Raw genomic sequence first — 17,016 nt, 5'->3', positions numbered from 1 at the left:
GAGTGCCTGCAGGCCGTGACATGGGCACAAATTAATCTTCTCATGACCGAGAGCTGGCTCATGTCCTATACTTTTTGGCACAGCTGCCATTGACATGTGACTGGCATTTGGTCATGCAGCACCCCGCAAGCACTTTTGAACTTTCCTCTGTCGAAAAGCAAGACCTCTCCATCCCAACAACAAAACCCTCTCATCCCACCATACAAAGGTTGATACTGGCAGAGGGTCTCATGCATTCTCGCCGTGAACGATAACACTAGATTTGCTACAGAGATCCACCACCATGAACTCCATCCTCTTCTACTTCCTCCTCCTAGCCTTCCTCGACTTTGCTGTCGTCCAAGCACTACTCATAACAGCCCGCCTGACGAAGAACCACATCCTCACTTTCTACGGCCGCTCAGTAGCTTCCTTTACAGCTCTAGCTCTCTGCGCGGTCTATGGCACGATCGCCTCAGCTTGCTTGAACGTTTTTGGCCGTGGTGGCCTAGGCCAATGGACAACTGCCAGGGCCTTCAAGTACTGCATGCTCTTGTTCACTGGGATCTGGTTCGAGGTACAGGATGAGGGCGATTGGTTGAACAAGACGAGACCGGCGGTGTTGGTGGGGAATCATCAGACGGAGCTGGATGTCGATGTGATTGGGCATGTGTTCCCGCCTTATTGTTCGGTGACGGCGAAGCAGAGTCTGAAGTGGATCCCTGTCTTGGGGTGGTTCAGTAAGTTTAGCTGTTTACGGTACTGCTGAGCGCGGAAGATTCTGTAAGTTCTGACACGACTTTATACAGTGTCGCTTTCCAAAACCGTCTTCATCGAACGTAAATCGCGCGACCAAGCTGTCGCGGCGTTCGCTCGAGCAGCAGAGCAGATGCACAGTATCCAGCAATCCGTCTTTATCTTCCCAGAAGGCACGAGGTCGTACTATGACCACCCGGACATGCTACCGTTCAAGAAGGGTGCTTTCCACTTGGCTGTACAGGCACAGGTGCCGATCATACCGGTCGTGGTGGCGAACTACAGCAATGTGCTTAATGTGAAGAGAAAGATTTTCAATCAGGGAACGATTCCTATCAAGATACTCGAGCCTATACAGACAAAGGGGAAGACTAAGGAGGATGTGGATGCGCTTTTGGAGGAGGTCAGAGGGAAGATGGTGGCGGAATTGAAGAAGCTTACGTCGCGTGCGAGGGAGGAGGGCGTGGCGGTTCAAGCACGTGAGGCTACTGCTACAAAGGTGAATGGTGCGGCGAAGGCTAGCGGTGTTGATGCGAGGTACAATGCTGCAGCCTGAATGACAGGGTCTGTGATATCAGGTGATGAAAGATGGGAAAGTGCAATTTGGATGATCATGCTGGCAGCTCAATGATCGAATATATACCCCAATAGCGTATGCACTTTGGGAGTCCTGGAGTTCTTGATCTTTTTGAGTATTAAAGCAGACCGCAGACTTCGGGCCATGATGCGTGTAGACATTCACTTGAGCACATACGTACTTTTCCGTGAGCGGTCCACAAGTTTTTAAAAGAGGAAGGCACGGTCGAAGCCTCTGCAGCTAAACAGCACTCGCTCGACCACTTTAGCGTGTCGCAGAGGTATGTTGACCTTTCTTTGGGTTCTTGAGCTTTAAACTCTGCTGGCAAATCTCATGAATCTGCTCGTTTGGCCTCCGTTGGAACTTCGATAGGTTGATTGGCCCCCGGACGATACGCGATACATTTGGGTCCATCAGCCTATTGAAGTTCACAGCTCTGGCCTGACATGCTCAGGATTGAGGCAATGCTCACGGGCTGAACTGCAGCTGAGGTGCATTATTGCTGTGCAATTACTGGCAACATTGCATCGATGCGATCAAGTTGTTCCACCATCCAATTACCAGACATATCCATGACCACTGCTCCGTATATCATTCGGTGACGCAGGGATTAGAATTTCATGAAGTCGGAATACCATCGTCATGACCATTCGGAGCATTATTGCAGGACCAGTTCCGGCCCCCGGATCGGACCTCCTGACTGCAGTGCTCCCAAGACATTTGCTCGATAGCGGAAGAAGTGGACATACGACAGCACGACTACCCCTTTGCAACGCATCGAAGAGAACACATCTCCCTCACGTCCGGCTCTCCATATTCATGCCGTGGCGTCGATGGAACAAGGTCGTGATTGGTATCGCCGCGCAAAAAGGAGTACGGCAAACGGCTGCGGTCTGTGCTTCCCGACGCAGTGACGGAAGATTGGCGCATGGTATCTTTCTTTAGCAACACGCCTCTCAGCCCTTGAGAACTATCCTTCCCGAAAGCCGTATCGTGTGAGATATTAGATAATTAACGATACCGAATTCTAAATAGGTGAATGGAGATGTTGGAGGATGTGGATTTAGGAAGGATTTGGTCTGTAGCTAATCGATCCGCACAGTCGTTGAGTTCATGTCGATACGTACCTGACAGATACGCTCGGCCCTACTGCAAGTTGACGTCCCCAACAGTGCGTTCTCTCCGCCGATGAAGCGGACAGCCAGGGTCATGAAATGCACTCCGCAGACTTGGGACTGCTCATCGGATGCTCAAGCTCGCCCACCCACATGAGTATATCGTGGTGGGACGCTGGCTGCTTGTTGCTCGTGTGCTCTGCCTGGATGGCGCATTGTAGACATCTCCTGCCTTGCGAGGCAAACTCGATGATGAACAGTGTGCGGGACGAATAATCTCCATAGCTGTAAGTCGACCGTTGGCAAAAATTTATGGTGTTCTCGACGGATCCCACTGCGCTGCTAAGGATAACTCTGCCTTTGCCGAAACGGGTCGAATGTGAGCTGCAAGAAGTAGACCCCTGCCCAACATTTGTGTAGTGCAGTGTAGACAAGCCGGAGCAGGGAGCTTGGGCATAGAAATTCATCGATTATGTATAGATCACAGCCCTCTCAGCTCGTCTCACCCTCGAGACACTTTTCGCGCCCTCCCTCCTTTCCACCTCCCTTCCTCACTCATACACATCATTTGGCGTGCGGTTGCCTTCACTTCAGCATTGCACTACCCTAATACGCACCGTTCTCACTTTGATTGGGGCAGCTTTTGTTGTACATAACCCCCACAACAAAAAGCTGTCGGTCCCTGATCATCGACTTTGATACCCCTCAAGCTCACGACCACACCGCTCCTTACCTGGATCGCATCTAGAGCATCAGCAGCTTCTTCCCATCACCCTACAGCTGTTTGAAACAGAATTGCATTATACACACCATTGCGAATATGGCGGACGCAGTGGGCGGAGCAGCCAAGGCTAATGGGGTCAATGGCCATGCGAATGGCTATCCCAGCCAGTTGGCGGCGAAACACAACTTGGCATCTCATTTCATCGGAGGCAATGACTTGTCAAAGGCAGCACCGAGTAAAGTGAGAGAATTTGTGGCTGCACATGATGGCCACAGTCCGATCACCAAGGTAAGCAAGACTCGAGAAGAGGAACTGGAGGCTGAGCTGAGCTGATGGATGTGATAGATCCTGATCGCCAACAACGGTATCGCGGCCGTCAAGGAGATCCGATCGATACGGAAATGGGCTTACGAGACGTTTGGCGATGAAAAGGCGGTGGAGTTCACTGTCATGGCTACACCAGAAGATTTGGGAGCGAATGCCGATTATATTCGCTTGGCTGATCACTACACCGAGGTTCCGGGTGGCACAAACAACAACAACTACGCCAATGTCGACCTTATTGTCGACGTGGCTGAGCGAGAAGGTGTTCACGCTGTATGGGCTGGATGGTAAGTGTAACACGCATAGCACAGACTTAGTGGTGAGGAATGGAAGTCTAACAATCGTTTAGGGGCCACGCATCTGAGAACCCAAAACTCCCCGAGTCTCTGGCGGCTTCACCCAAGAAGATCATCTTCATCGGTCCTCCCGGATCTGCTATGCGATCACTCGGCGACAAGATTTCCTCTACCATTGTTGCACAGCATGCCCAGGTGCCTTGCATTCCATGGTCGGGTACTGGCGTCGATCAAGTTGAGGTCAATGAGAACGGCATTGTCACCGTTGCCGACGACATCTATATGAAGGGCTGCGTGACCAGCGTCGCCGAAGGCCTAGAGGCTGCCAAGAAGATCGGCTTCCCAGTGATGGTGAAGGCGTCTGAAGGTGGTGGTGGAAAGGGTATCCGCAAAGTTGACCGAGAGGAAGACTTCGAGCAGCTGTACAAGGCAGCCGCTAGCGAGATTCCTGGCTCACCAATCTTCATCATGAAGCTCGCTGGCCAAGCCCGGCATTTGGAAGTCCAACTTCTGGCCGATCAGTATGGCAACAACATTTCGCTTTTCGGACGTGATTGCTCGGTTCAACGAAGACATCAGAAGATTATCGAGGAGGCTCCGGTGACGGTTGCCAACCAAGCTACATTCCAGAAGATGGCTGACGCAGCTGTGTCTCTTGGACAGCTTGTCGGCTACGTCTCAGCTGGTACCGTCGAGTATCTGTACTCGCACGCTGACGACAAATTCTACTTCCTCGAGCTCAACCCACGTCTTCAGGTCGAGCACCCTACCACCGAGATGGTCTCGGGTGTCAACATCCCAGCTGCCCAGCTCATGGTCGCTATGGGTATACCTCTTCACCGCATCCGTGACATTCGATTGCTCTACGGTGCAGACCCGCACACCAGCAGCGAGATCGACTTCAACTTCACCAAAGCCGACACCTCGCTCAAGCAGCGCCGACCAAAGCCCAAGGGCCACTGCACCGCTTGCCGTATCACATCCGAAGATCCTGGAGAGGGTTTCAAGCCTTCCGGCGGTACCATGCACGAGCTGAACTTCAGGTCATCCAGTAACGTCTGGGGATATTTCTCTGTCGGTGCAGCATCCTCCATTCACAACTTTTCCGACTCGCAGTTCGGCCACATCTTCGCGTATGGCGAGAGTCGACAGGCTTCCCGCAAGCATATGGTCGTGGCTTTGAAAGAGCTGAGCATTCGTGGTGACTTCAGGACAACGGTCGAGTACCTTATCAAGCTGTTGGAGACTCCAGCTTTCGAGGACAACACCATCACCACCGGCTGGCTCGATGAGCTTATCAGCAAGAAGCTGACTGCTGAACGACCGGATCCTATGCTCGCCGTGGTATCTGGAGCCGTGACCAAGTCGCACATGGCTAGCGAGGCGTGCCTCACTGAGTACAGGGTAGGCCTTGAGAAGGGTCAGACACCTAGCAAGGACATCCTCAAGACTGTCTTCCCAGTCGAATTCATCTACGAGGGCATGAAGTACAAGTTCACCGCGACACGCTCGAGCGCGGACAGCTATACACTTTTCATCAACGGCAGCAAGGCTCTCGTTGGTATCAGGCCTCTCTCTGACGGCGGTCTTCTTGTCCTGCTCGGCGGTCGTTCGCACAATGTATACTGGCAAGAGGAGGTCGGGGCTATCCGCATGTCCGTAGATGGCAAAACCTGCCTTCTTGAACAAGAGAATGACCCTACACAACTCCGCACACCTTCACCGGGCAAGCTCGTCAAGTATGCACTCGAGAACGGCTCGCACATCAAGAAGGGACAAGCTTTTGCCGAAGTCGAGGTCATGAAGATGTACATGCCGCTTCTTGCTCAGGAAGACGGTATTGTCAACTTCCTCAAGCAGCCAGGCGCGACACTCGAGGCTGGTGATGTCCTCGGTATCTTAGGCCTTGATGACCCGACCAAGGTCAAGTCTGCTCAGCCTTTCTTGGGACACCTCCCAGAATTCGGCACACCCCTTGTGTTGGGTGCCAAGCCACCGCAGCGATTCACCTACCTGTATAGTGTCCTTCAGCACATACTGCAAGGTTATGACAACCAGGTCATCATGGCCCAGTCACTCAAGGGTCTCATCGAGGTCCTCCGTGACCCCGAGCTCCCATACGGCGAGTGGAGCGCACAAGCTTCTGCCCTTCACTCCCGTATGCCCGCTAAGCTGGATCAATCTTTCGAGCAGATTGTGGAACGTGCTCACGGCCGCCAGGCTGAGTTCCCAGCTAAGCAGCTGCAAAAGGCCCTCGAGAAGTTCTTGTCAGAGAACACAAGCCCAGGGGACGCTGACCTCTTGCGATCCGGACTTGCGCCACTGCTCGACATCATGACCAAGTACAACGACGGCCTCAAGGCGCAGGAATTCGGAGTCATGATCGAGTTGTTCCGCCAATACTATGCTGTTGAAAGCATCTTCTCTGCGCGCCAGACTCGTGACGAGGAAGTGGTCATTGCTCTTCGCGACGCCAACAGAGATAAGGTTGCCCAAGTCGTGCAGACTGTGCTCTCACACACTCGCGCCAGCGCCAAAAACAACCTCATTGTTGCCATTATGCAAGCATACCGCCCGAACCAGCCAGGTGTGGGCAACGTTGCCAAGTACTTCAAAGACTCTCTGCAGAAGCTTGCCGAGCTAGAAGGTCGGGCTACAGCCAAAGTCGCTCTGAAGGCACGTGAGCTTCTCATTCAGTGCGCCATGCCGTCGCTTGAGGAGCGTACGTCCCAGATGGAGCATATCTTGCGATCTTCAGTGCTCGAGTCACGATATGGCGAGAGTGGATGGGATCATCGCGAGCCCAATCACGAGGTCATCAAAGACGTTGTCGATTCGCGCTTCACGGTCTTCGACGTGCTGCCCAACTTCTTCACCCACCAGGACCCGTGGGTATCGCTAGCGGCTCTTGAGGTGTACATCCGACGTGCGTACCGTGCGTATCAACTCAAGACCATCGACTATGTCACCGACAACGATACTCCTTACGTTTTGGCATGGGACTTCGCGTTGCGCAAGGTTGGCGAGTCTGAGTTTGGACTGCCAGTCATCTCCTCGCACCCATCTACACCCGGCACACCAGCAGAGGGCTTCCAGCGTGTCCACTCGATCAGTGACATGAGCTACTTGTCACGTCAAACCGGCGCCGAGCCAACGCGAAAGGGTGCTATAGTACCAGTGAACTTCATTGATGAGGCTGACGAGCACCTTGGAAAGGCTTTGAGCACCTTCCCAGTCAATGGCAGTAAGAGTGAGCCTGGCCTTATGGCCGACCTGAGCCGCAGCCGCCGCCCACAGATTTCTGTTCAACAGCCGGGTACCACCGATGAGCTTACGAATGTATGCAATGTGGCTGTTCGTGACGCCGAGAGCATGGATGACCAGGACATCTTGGCACGCATCAAGCCTATTGTGGAGGACTACAAGGGCGAGCTGCTCGCTCATGGCGTGCGCCGATTGACCTTTATCTGCGGCCACAAGGACGGCACATATCCCGGTTACTACACTTTCCGCGGGCCACAATATGACGAGGACAGTAGTATCCGTCACAGCGAGCCCGCCACTGCCTTCCAGCTTGAGCTCACGCGCCTGAGGAACTTCAATATCCGACCAGTCTTCACCGAAAACCGCAACATCCACATGTATGAGGCTCTCGGTAAGGGCAATTCGGAGAGCGACAAGCGCTACTTTGCTCGTGCCATTGTCAGACCCGGCCGTCTTCGCGAGGACATGCCCGTTGCTGAGTACATGATCAACGAGGCTGACAGATTGATGACCGACATCTTGGACGCGATGGAGATTATCGGCAACAACAACTCTGACATGAACCATATCTTCATCAACTTCTCTTCGCCACTGCCATTGGACCCATCAGAGATCCAGGAAGCCTTGTCCGGGTTCCTGGACCGCTTTGGTCGCCGGGCGTGGAGGCTTCGGGTGACGGGTGCTGAAATCCGAATTATTTGCCAAGACGAGGTCACTGGTCACGCCTATCCTCTACGTGTCATCATCACGAACACTTCCGGATACATTATCAAGGTCGAGTTGTACGAGGAGCGCAAGTCTGACAAGGGTAATGAGTGGTACTTCCACTCTATCGAGGGTGGAAGCGGAGGGAGCAAGACAGGCAGCATGCACTTGCGACCAGTTGCCACTCCCTACGAGATCAAGGGCGCCCTGCAACCAAAGCGCAACAAGGCTCATCTTATGGGCACGCAGTATGTCTACGACTTCCCTGAGCTCTTCCGCCAAGCTATTGAGAATAGCTGGAAGAGTCTCGTGGCCGTTCATCCCAGCTTGAAAGGCAGCCAGCCACAGCAAGGCGAGTGCATCGACATCAACGAGCTTGTTTTGGACGATTCCGACAATCTTGCGGAGGTCGATCGCGAGCCGGGCGCCAACACCATTGGTATGATCGCGTGGATCATCACTGCCAGGACACCCGAGTATCCTCGTGGTCGCCGATTCATCATCATCGCCAACGATATCACTTACAAGATCGGGTCCTTCGGCCCTCAGGAAGACAAATTCTTCCACAAGTGCTCCGAGCTGGCTCGTAAGCTTGGCATTCCTCGCATCTACCTGTCTGCCAACTCCGGTGCACGCATTGGTATGGCTGAGGAGTTGATCCCTCACTTCGATGTCGCATGGAAGGACGAGAAGAGACCGGAGATAGGCTTCGAGTACCTCTACCTTACCCCGGAGAAGAAGGCTCGCTTCGAGGATGGCATGCTCAAGCACGTCATCACCGAGGAGATCAAGGTCGATGGCGAGGTCCGCCATAAGATCACCACTATCGTTGGTGCTGAAGAGGGTCTCGGTGTGGAGTGCTTGAAGGGCTCTGGTCTCATCGCTGGTGAGACTGCTCGTGCCTACGAGGACATCTTCACCATCACGCTCGTCACCTGCCGATCCGTTGGTATTGGCGCTTACCTGGTCCGTCTCGGCCAGCGTGCTATCCAGATTGAAGGCCAGCCAATCATCCTCACTGGTGCGCCTGCCATCAACAAGCTTCTTGGCCGTGAAGTGTACACCAGCAATTTGCAATTGGGTGGCACCCAAATCATGTACAAGAACGGTGTCTCCCACATGACCGCCAACGACGACTTCGAGGGTGTCAGCAAGATCATCAAGTGGCTCTCATTCGTGCCAGACAAGAAGGGCAACCCTGTGCCCATCCAGCCCGCCGCTGACAACTGGGATCGATCAATCACCTTCACGCCACCAAACAAGCAGCCTTACGATGTCAGGCACTTGATCGCTGGTCAGCAGACTGCAGATGGCTTCTTGACCGGTCTTTTCGACAAGGACTCTTTCGAGGAGTCACTCGGCGGCTGGGCCCAGACCGTTGTTGTCGGACGTGCTCGCCTTGGCGGTATCCCTGTCGGTGTCATTGGTGTTGAGACCCGCTCTGTCAAGAACGTCTCGCCGGCTGACCCTGCCAACCCCGACTCCATTGAGCAAGAGACCATGGAGGCCGGTGGTGTGTGGTACCCCAACAGCGCCTTCAAGACTGCTCAAGCTATTCGCGACTTCAACAATGGCGAGCAGTTGCCATTGATGATCTTGGCCAACTGGCGTGGTTTCTCTGGTGGTCAGCGCGACATGTACAACGAGGTTCTCAAGTACGGCTCGCAGATCGTTGATGCACTCGTGCACTTCGAGCAGCCAATCTTCGTGTATATTCCACCTTTCGGCGAGCTTCGTGGTGGTTCATGGGTATGTCTCACTATGCTTATACTGACTATTTGGATTATGCTAACATTTTGCAGGTCGTCGTCGATCCTACCATCAACCCGCAGATGATGGAGATGTACGCTGATGAGGACGCTCGTGGTGGTGTCCTTGAGCCTGAGGGCATCGTTGGCATCAAGTACCGCAAGGAGCGACAGCTCGAGACCATGGCTCGTCTGGACCCAGCTTACGGCACCCTCAAGCGTCAATCTCAGGACAAGAACCTGTCTGTCGAGGAGCAGAACGTCATTAGGAACCAGATGACCGAGCGAGAGAAGCTTCTGCTGCCAGTGTACTTGCAGATCTCCCTCCAGTACGCCGACCTGCACGACCGTGCTGGCCGCATGAAGGCTAAGGACACCATCCGCATGCCTCTCGTATGGAGCAACGCACGTCGCTTCTTCTACTGGCGTCTGCGCCGTAGATTGAACGAGGAGTACGTCCTCAAGCGCATGGGCGCTGCTCAGTCCAAGGAGCTCGCCAGCCGTGGGAGCAACCTCAAGACTCTTGAGGCCTGGACAGGCATCACTGGCTTCGCTACCAATGACCAGGAGGTCGCGGTCTGGTATGAGGACAACAGGAAGACTGTGTCCGAGAAGATTGAGCAAGTCAAGACCGATAGCATCGCGTATGATGTTGCTGCATTGATGAGGAGTAACAAGAATGGCGGTTTGAAGGGTGTTGCACAGGTACTGTCGATCCTGCCTATTGACGAGAAGCAAGAGGTGCTCAAGTGGTTGGCGAAGCAGTAAATGGAAAGAGAGATGTCAGTACAGACTATAGTGTTCAGACTTGTAATTAGCGCTTGGAGTGAGACAGGATCGAGGGCTGTAACATTGCGGCGGCGCTGTTAGGAGGCTTAGGTGTTATGGTTTAAGGGACTGCTTTTGTTATGCTCATGATATAGATTCCGCGAATGCATTGCATTGTTCATTAAGGTCCTCATCACACGTCGAGGTACACATGGCGTATATACCTGTCGCGGACTATACGCACCGAGCAGCCACCACTCGATCTGCTCATACCATCATACTGCCATATTGCAACCTTCATCACAGCTCGGGGCTCCGCCTACGAAACGAAGGAGAAAGGATTTCCAGCCGAAGCTTCAAGCAAAAGGAGTGCAAAAAGAAAGTCGCAGCCGGCAGTCATCAAGCAAGGCACTAGAAAATTGAACACAGGCGCCCTCTTGGGTTGCTTGTCGCTCAATTCGCTATCTGCTTTGTGCCTTTCCGGTTCCCGACATTGGGATTGCGTTGTGCTGGATTTTATCAATGCAGCTATCGACAAGCATGAACGGCATACACAGCGACAGCGTAGTCGACCATTGTGCTGACCAACATAACAAGCTCACCATAATGCTGCAGCACTACATCAAAGGCTTGCGGCACAAGAAGTCACTGTGTGCTGCCCACTTCTGGACCATTTTCCATTAAGAACATTACAACTCCCATGTCACGTGTGCGAACGAACGGGGAAGGTACGACCTGAAGCAAGCACAATGTGTGGCTTCGTAGCTCTGCTGCCTTCGTACGAAATTCTCTCCTCGCATCTATGCACTTTCTACATTAAGCACAGGTATAACTACAAGACATTACAGCACACATATATATGACAGTATCGACTAGTGTACGGGAAACATGTCTGGTCTTCCCAGCGAAGGTGGGAAGAGCATTGGGCGGTCTACAGCGAAGGAGATCGAGAAAGGAGAGAGGAAGGGATGGGTGAGACCGGACATAGTACTGGCAACGGGTCATGAGAAGAGAGGTGCGGGTGCTGTAGACCCAGCAGCCCCCGTGGGAGGACTTAGGATGAAGAGTAAGTTTCAGAGATCACCAAAGACCGATTATCCCCCAGGTTAGTACTAATTTTTCGCACAGTCGACCTTGAGTCGATACGCAAGCGGGAGTCTGCCTCGAGAAAGCGTGAGTATCAACTTTTCCTCACATACAAAGATCACTATACTGGCCCACACAGCAAACCCGGAAGGTGTCCTTGAGCGCCAGACCCTCCTCTACCTCCGCCTTCAAGGAAGACCGAGCGTCCCGGTGACCGCGACAATCTGGACGAGAACGGGAAACCTCTTTTCGTTGCAGATAGGGTAGGAGAGCTGATTCCACAGGTGCTCGTCGAAGGTGGGTGGCGATGCAGACTGTGCGGAGAGGCGAGTCGCCTTGTGACACCCGACCGAGAGACATATTGGCAGGGAGGTGATGGGGAGGAGTTATGTCGGGCATGCTGGGAAATGGAGGCTGACTAGCCATGCGATGGTGGAGCGTAGAGGGGGATTTCAAGAATGGCATGCTGCACGAGTAGATCGGACATCTCGATGCTTCCGAGAAGCTATGCCGGCATTGATTGCGCTTCGAGAACCGTACTCGGGCACTCATTCGTCAAATCAGTACGGATACATCCCTCCATCAACAGTTATAACCTTGTTAGTCAAATAAGCCGTCTCCACCATCCACAATACTGTATTAGCAATCTCCTCCGGCCTCCCAGTCCTTCCCACCGGTAATCCTAAAGAAAGCACACATCATCAGCACAAATTTCACAGGAAGTCAAGATCATTCCCAACTTACGCTCTCCCATAGCCTTTGCCTTCTCCCCATCCTCCTGTCCCATCATCCCCGTCCCCGTCACCAGCGCCGGCGCAACCGCATTGACCGTGACCCCCTTCCTCGCCACGTTCCCCGCCAACCAATGCACGAACCCATGTTGCGCGGCCTTACTACTCGCATAATGAGGTCCTACACTCCCACCCGTAAAAGCCGCAACACTTGAATCGAAGACCACTCGGCCCCAGCCCTGTTCTTCCATAGCTGGGAGACAGAGTTGAGTCAAAAGGATAGCGGAGCCGGTGTTGACGCGCCAGGTGGATTCGAAGATTCCTATTGGTATGTCCGCTAGATTCTTGACGCCTTGGTATCCTAGTGTCGATCCGGCGTTGTTGAATAACACGTCCACTTTCCCGAACACCTTCGCAACATCTGAATGCAGTTCCCGCACGGAAGCATAACCCCCCATATCTGCCCGGAAGAACTCGACCCTCGTCTGTCCAGTCCTGGTAGCACCCGTATCTGGATCAGGCGAAGGGGCGAGAGCGAGGATGGTATTCTGGATTTCATCCCGAGTTTCCTGGCTAGCATTGCTATAATGTAAGGCGAGATCGTACCGTCCCGTCTTCGCGAAAGCGATGGCGGTTGCGCGACCGATACCGCCTGTGGCTCCTGTTATTAGTGCTACCTTTCGTGGTTCGGACATGATGTTCAGGGGTTGGACGGGTAGAGAGTGTGGCTCGGAGCTTGCTGGTAACGTCTCTTCGGAAGTGAAGTGGAGTGAAGTGAAGTGAAATAGCGACTGACGTCACCGTACATAGGTGGAGAAGGAGGACGAAGTGAATGTTCAAGCAGTAGATCGTTTACCATGCATATATCCATTCGTGAAACATAATTCGACGTCCGTTATCCTTTCCCTCCCCAACAACGACCTCCACCGTCTTCCTCATCTTAGTAAGTCTCCCCAACATCACTCATCTTCCTCCTACTCGGCGGCCGCTGCGGCGGCCTCATCTCCCCCTCCTTCGGCCCCTGCAACCCGGTGCTCATTCGCCTAAGCGTCTTAAGCGAAGGCTGCTGGAGCTGGAGCTGCTGCGGCTGTAATTGTCCACTTTGTCTTCTTCGCGTTCCCAGTGCAGAGAGACTGGAGGTCCCGACACCACTACCCCGTTCGAGTGTCGTCCTCCTATTACCTGACGTGGTAGCAACGGGGAACCCGAAATTACCCAGGCCCGAGTCCTCGCTCCCGCCACCAGCTAAACGTCGGAGTTCGGAGACGCTGGCGCTGGGGCGGTGAGAGCGGGGGTTGCCGTGGACGGTGGCGTAGGTGCCTCCCATGCTCGATCTTGGTCTGGAGACCGAAGATCCGAACAATGTGGCTGCTTTGGGGGGAGAAGAAGCCATTCCGCTCATTGGTGTTCGGGCCCCTGCTCGACTGCTTGGTCGGCCGAGAGTGCTGCCGCCGCCACCGCCTACCATACTTGTTCGGCTGGTGGGGCGGTGGTTGGATGCTGAAGAGGTGGGGCGGTCGAGGGCTGAGGGCGGACGCTCGCCTGCAACTGCGGCGGAGGAAGCGGGGCGTGGGACACCGTAGCTTAGACGCTTGATATGGCTTTCTCTTCTCGATGCTGCTGCTGCTGTGGCGGGTTTTATTTCGCTTTCCTCGGGCGTCTGGGTGATATCGTTTGCCAGGGATGATGCCATGCTCCCGCTAGGTCGCTTCATACTTCTTCGCATCGTTACGGATGCTGGAAGGTGCTCTGTTGTTGAACCTGTTGCTGAGCCGGTGCGAGGAGAGCCGGTGGGTGTTCGTGAGCCGGGAGGTGGGAGTTTGGAGCGAGCGGAGTGCACTCGTTCTTCGATCTTCTGCATGCGGCCGCGGAGAGCTTTGATTTGGTATAAAGAGTCCGACCGAGGTAGACTCTCACCACCTGTGGCGTTGCTTGGTCGCTTGATCGTCCTCGCCGTTGAAGTAGGTGGACGCATCGAGTTCTTTCCATCTGCGGCCGCATTCGAAGAGCTCTTACTCGACACCATAGACGGACCTCGAGTATGTTTTGACGCAGTTCGTGGGCCATACAACGACTGTCTCGGCGTCGCGCCAGAATCAGGAATGAGTGACGTCCGCTTTCCAGGCGCGGGTGTCCTCGACTCCGCTTTCGCATGCACAGGCGCATCGGACAGCGGAGGCGAAGGCGGCGTCGCTGCTTCTGAGAAGGTGTCTGATTTCGGCGGAGGCGTAGAAGCAGTAGGAGAATTGGGCGTCACACCACTAGCTTCACTCGCCGGACTCTTGGCTCGCAAGTACTCCACTGCCAATGGACTCGGTTTCCGCGACCTCAGACGCTCGATCGTCTCGTCCGCCAAACGCAATTTCTCCTGCGTGATATCGCTCTCGACCTTCAGATCCCCATAATCGTCCCGCAAACGCTGGGTCTCTATCCTCAACGCCTCCCGCTCTTGCTCACCGACTTTAATCTCCTCCTCCAACATCACCGCTCGCTCAATCGCGACATTATACTTACTCTCCAGATCCTCCAGACTCGACTCCGTATTCCGCGCCTGCCGCTCATAATCATCGTTCACAACCTCGATATCCCTCAAGTTCAGCTGCATCGCCCGACTCGACTCCCGCATCGTCGTGATCTCCTTTTGCAGCGCATTCTGGGCACTGTTCGCTTCCGCCTTGGCCTGCTTGTGCTTCGTCTTCCATTCTTCTGTCTCGAAGCCCAACTTCTCCACCTGCTCCTTGAGTTTGCGCTCGTTCTTCTCGGCCGCTTCGATGTCGCGTTCGAGTTGCTCTTCGAGTTCTTTGCTGGAGGCTTGGAAGTCGGCGAGGTCGGTCTCCAGTTGCTCGTATTGTTTCTTGTAGTAGTCCAGTTCATCCTCTAGCGTTGCGCCGGGTCGCAAGGGTGAGGAGGTCATGATGTCGGCCAAGGGAGTTGATGCGCGTTTCTACCGGCGCATGCTGAGCGGTCACGTTGTGATATTACCGTGGTCCTTGTGTATCGTGATCGAGTAAATCCTCCTTGCTTCTCGTGCTTGTCGTCCTTGTTGATGTTCGGGATGGTCCAGTGATATGATCTGAGCGGGTTAATGTTGTGCGAATTGTCGTTATGTCGTATGCGATCCAGTATCCAGGCTCCAGATATCGTATCCTGCCGTATTACGTCGTGTGTCGTTGTCAGTCGCAAGCGCATTCATTGTTTAGCAACAAGCCCAGGGAGTTCCATAGACTCAAAGGACAGGGCAACGCATCCAGCCAATCACAGCACGTCTGCCATGCGCACCTCCTGAGCTTAAACCCGAACTCCAATGCATATACATGTCCCGACTTTCAACTTCACGAATCGAATTGCATAAACAGTCACATTCCCTCCCTCTGGACTCACCGTATACACAGTGGTGTCAGCAGAGTCTCGAGGTACTTCGTCACTCCACCGACCGACCGACTTCTCGCCAGCTGACGCTCATGGTACCGCACAATACGTGCCAGCGTCGACCATGTCAATCGTTCCACGACGCTCCATGATCTCCAGTGGATACGGCGAATGAATGCCGTCTCCCATCCTATCAGTATCACACTGACAGCCAAGAGTCGATCTGATCAAGTCTGCTCGAGCTTTTCTGCATTGATTATTGATCTCTACATCTACAAGCACTGCTGATCACGGCAGTAGCTTTCTTCTTCCTTTCGCCCCCGTCCTTCCGGGAGCGCCTGTATACTGTTGTTACATGGCCTGGTTGGTACTGTATCTCTCTGTGCACACCCCAGCCTTTCTTCTGATCTGAGTCTACTGGAAAAAGCGAAAGATGCATGTGATGTGCGTGATGCATGATGGTCTACCCAACCATCCCTGAACTCCGGACCCCAAATTACCGAATACATCAAAGACATTAGTATTGCTCCTTCTCAGCTGTACACTCGCTGCACCTTCCTCGGAGCAGCAGCAGCAGCAGCAGTCTGCCTCCGTTCTACCTTGACCGGATCGCTGTCAACAGCAAGAATACTCGACCCGCCCCCACTCCCCGCCGCACTCATCTTAATAAGCGTGATCCTCAACCGATACGTCCCCGACTGCCTTATAAGCATATCCGGGAACGAAACATAACCCAGCACAAGCCGACAGGGCTCGTTATTTGCCAAGCGATCGGCGCATTCTTCTGGAATCGAATGCACGGAGTCGAACATTTTCTGGCCCGTCATCATCCCCGCTTCCAGTGGGACTCGTTCGCCGCTCCGGTTGTCGGCTACGAGGGAGGCGACTGCGAACAAGGACGAGGTGTCCACGGCTGCGGCATTGATGGGTTGATCCGCTGATGGGAATCGGAGGCTTACCATCACTGATGTCTCGACTGACATACCCAGGGGTACACCGGGTCGTGGTTGCCCGATCACGTCGAGTTCAAAGTAGGGTCGTTCGACGTGCGTTTCGGTGCTGCGACGGGAGGAAGATTGTTTTCTTCGTGGGGTACTGGAGTCCTTCTTTGGGGAGCGATGGTCGTCTTTGCTTGGTCGGCGGGAGGACTTGTCGTCGTCGTTGTCGCTTCGTTGGCGTTTACTGCTGCTTCGGTTCTTGTCTCGTCCGGTCCCGGAGTCGACGGCTCGTGGGCCTGACGTGCTTCTGGCGTAGGAGCGTGAAGTTGACTCCGACATTGTGGTTGTTGGTAAGATGGATGAACCTAATTGTCGGTCACTGAAACGTGGGCTTGGGTTGCAAGTGATCTCGAATTGCCTATTGGTAGTGGTGGGTAGGTGATTGTTTGGTCCTCGGTACGTTGCACAGTAACGATGTCGTCCAGTTTCTTCGTCGAGAGCGTATGGTGCGTTGCTCAAAAGTACGAGTGTAGTTGGTAGGAACCTGAAACTCTATCGGTGCTGGAAAGTATAAGCTCAAACTGTAACTTCTTGTCCTATCGTTGTGGATGTCTGCGAACGTACTTATGTGTTCCT

The 17,016-nt window shown here is 53.9% G+C and overlaps 6 protein-coding genes across 6 annotated transcripts; 3 read left to right on the top strand and 3 right to left on the bottom strand.

Annotated features, from left to right (window-relative positions):
- Nucleotides 1–283: 283 nt before the first annotated feature.
- SLC1 (1-acylglycerol-3-phosphate O-acyltransferase) lies at nt 284–1,291 on the top strand (the record flags this gene model as incomplete). The annotated part of the gene is made up of 2 exons (XM_064837256.1): nt 284–719; nt 789–1,291. The coding sequence occupies 2 exons, from the start codon at nt 284–286 to the stop codon at nt 1,289–1,291; spliced, it is 939 nt and encodes a 312-aa protein (XP_064695215.1).
- Nucleotides 1,292–3,247: 1,956 nt separating this feature from the next.
- Nucleotides 3,248–10,256, top strand: ACC1 (acetyl-coenzyme-A carboxylase; the record flags this gene model as incomplete). The annotated part of the gene is made up of 4 exons (XM_064837255.1): nt 3,248–3,439; nt 3,497–3,762; nt 3,825–9,489; nt 9,543–10,256. 4 exons carry the CDS (start codon nt 3,248–3,250, stop codon nt 10,254–10,256), a joined length of 6,837 nt encoding a protein of 2,278 aa, XP_064695214.1.
- Nucleotides 10,257–11,144: 888 nt separating this feature from the next.
- Nucleotides 11,145–11,609, top strand: LTS14_004552 (uncharacterized protein; the record flags this gene model as incomplete). The annotated part of the gene is made up of 3 exons (XM_064837254.1): nt 11,145–11,322; nt 11,385–11,429; nt 11,482–11,609. The coding sequence occupies 3 exons, from the start codon at nt 11,145–11,147 to the stop codon at nt 11,607–11,609; spliced, it is 351 nt and encodes a 116-aa protein (XP_064695213.1).
- A 293-nt stretch (nt 11,610–11,902) lies between these two features.
- LTS14_004551 (uncharacterized protein) lies at nt 11,903–12,768 on the bottom strand (the record flags this gene model as incomplete). The annotated part of the gene is made up of 2 exons (XM_064837253.1): nt 11,903–12,024; nt 12,087–12,768. 2 exons carry the CDS (start codon nt 12,766–12,768, stop codon nt 11,903–11,905), a joined length of 804 nt encoding a protein of 267 aa, XP_064695212.1.
- A 245-nt stretch (nt 12,769–13,013) lies between these two features.
- On the bottom strand, nt 13,014–14,987 carry NDE1_2 (NADH:ubiquinone oxidoreductase; the record flags this gene model as incomplete). Its single annotated transcript, XM_064837252.1, has 1 exon — nt 13,014–14,987. One exon carries the CDS (start codon nt 14,985–14,987, stop codon nt 13,014–13,016), a length of 1,974 nt encoding a protein of 657 aa, XP_064695211.1.
- Nucleotides 14,988–15,975: 988 nt separating this feature from the next.
- Nucleotides 15,976–16,719, bottom strand: LTS14_004549 (uncharacterized protein; the record flags this gene model as incomplete). Its single annotated transcript, XM_064837251.1, has 2 exons — nt 15,976–16,379; nt 16,428–16,719. The coding sequence occupies 2 exons, from the start codon at nt 16,717–16,719 to the stop codon at nt 15,976–15,978; spliced, it is 696 nt and encodes a 231-aa protein (XP_064695210.1).
- Nucleotides 16,720–17,016: the final 297 nt, after the last annotated feature.

This window comes from Recurvomyces mirabilis (genome assembly GCF_035927965.1).
Source record: "Recurvomyces mirabilis strain CCFEE 5264 chromosome Unknown scaffold_10, whole genome shotgun sequence".
Classification (NCBI taxonomy): Eukaryota; Fungi; Ascomycota; class Dothideomycetes; order Mycosphaerellales; family Teratosphaeriaceae; genus Recurvomyces; species Recurvomyces mirabilis.
Note: the sequence above shows the minus strand (reverse complement) of the source record. Positions and strands in the feature narration are given on the sequence as shown.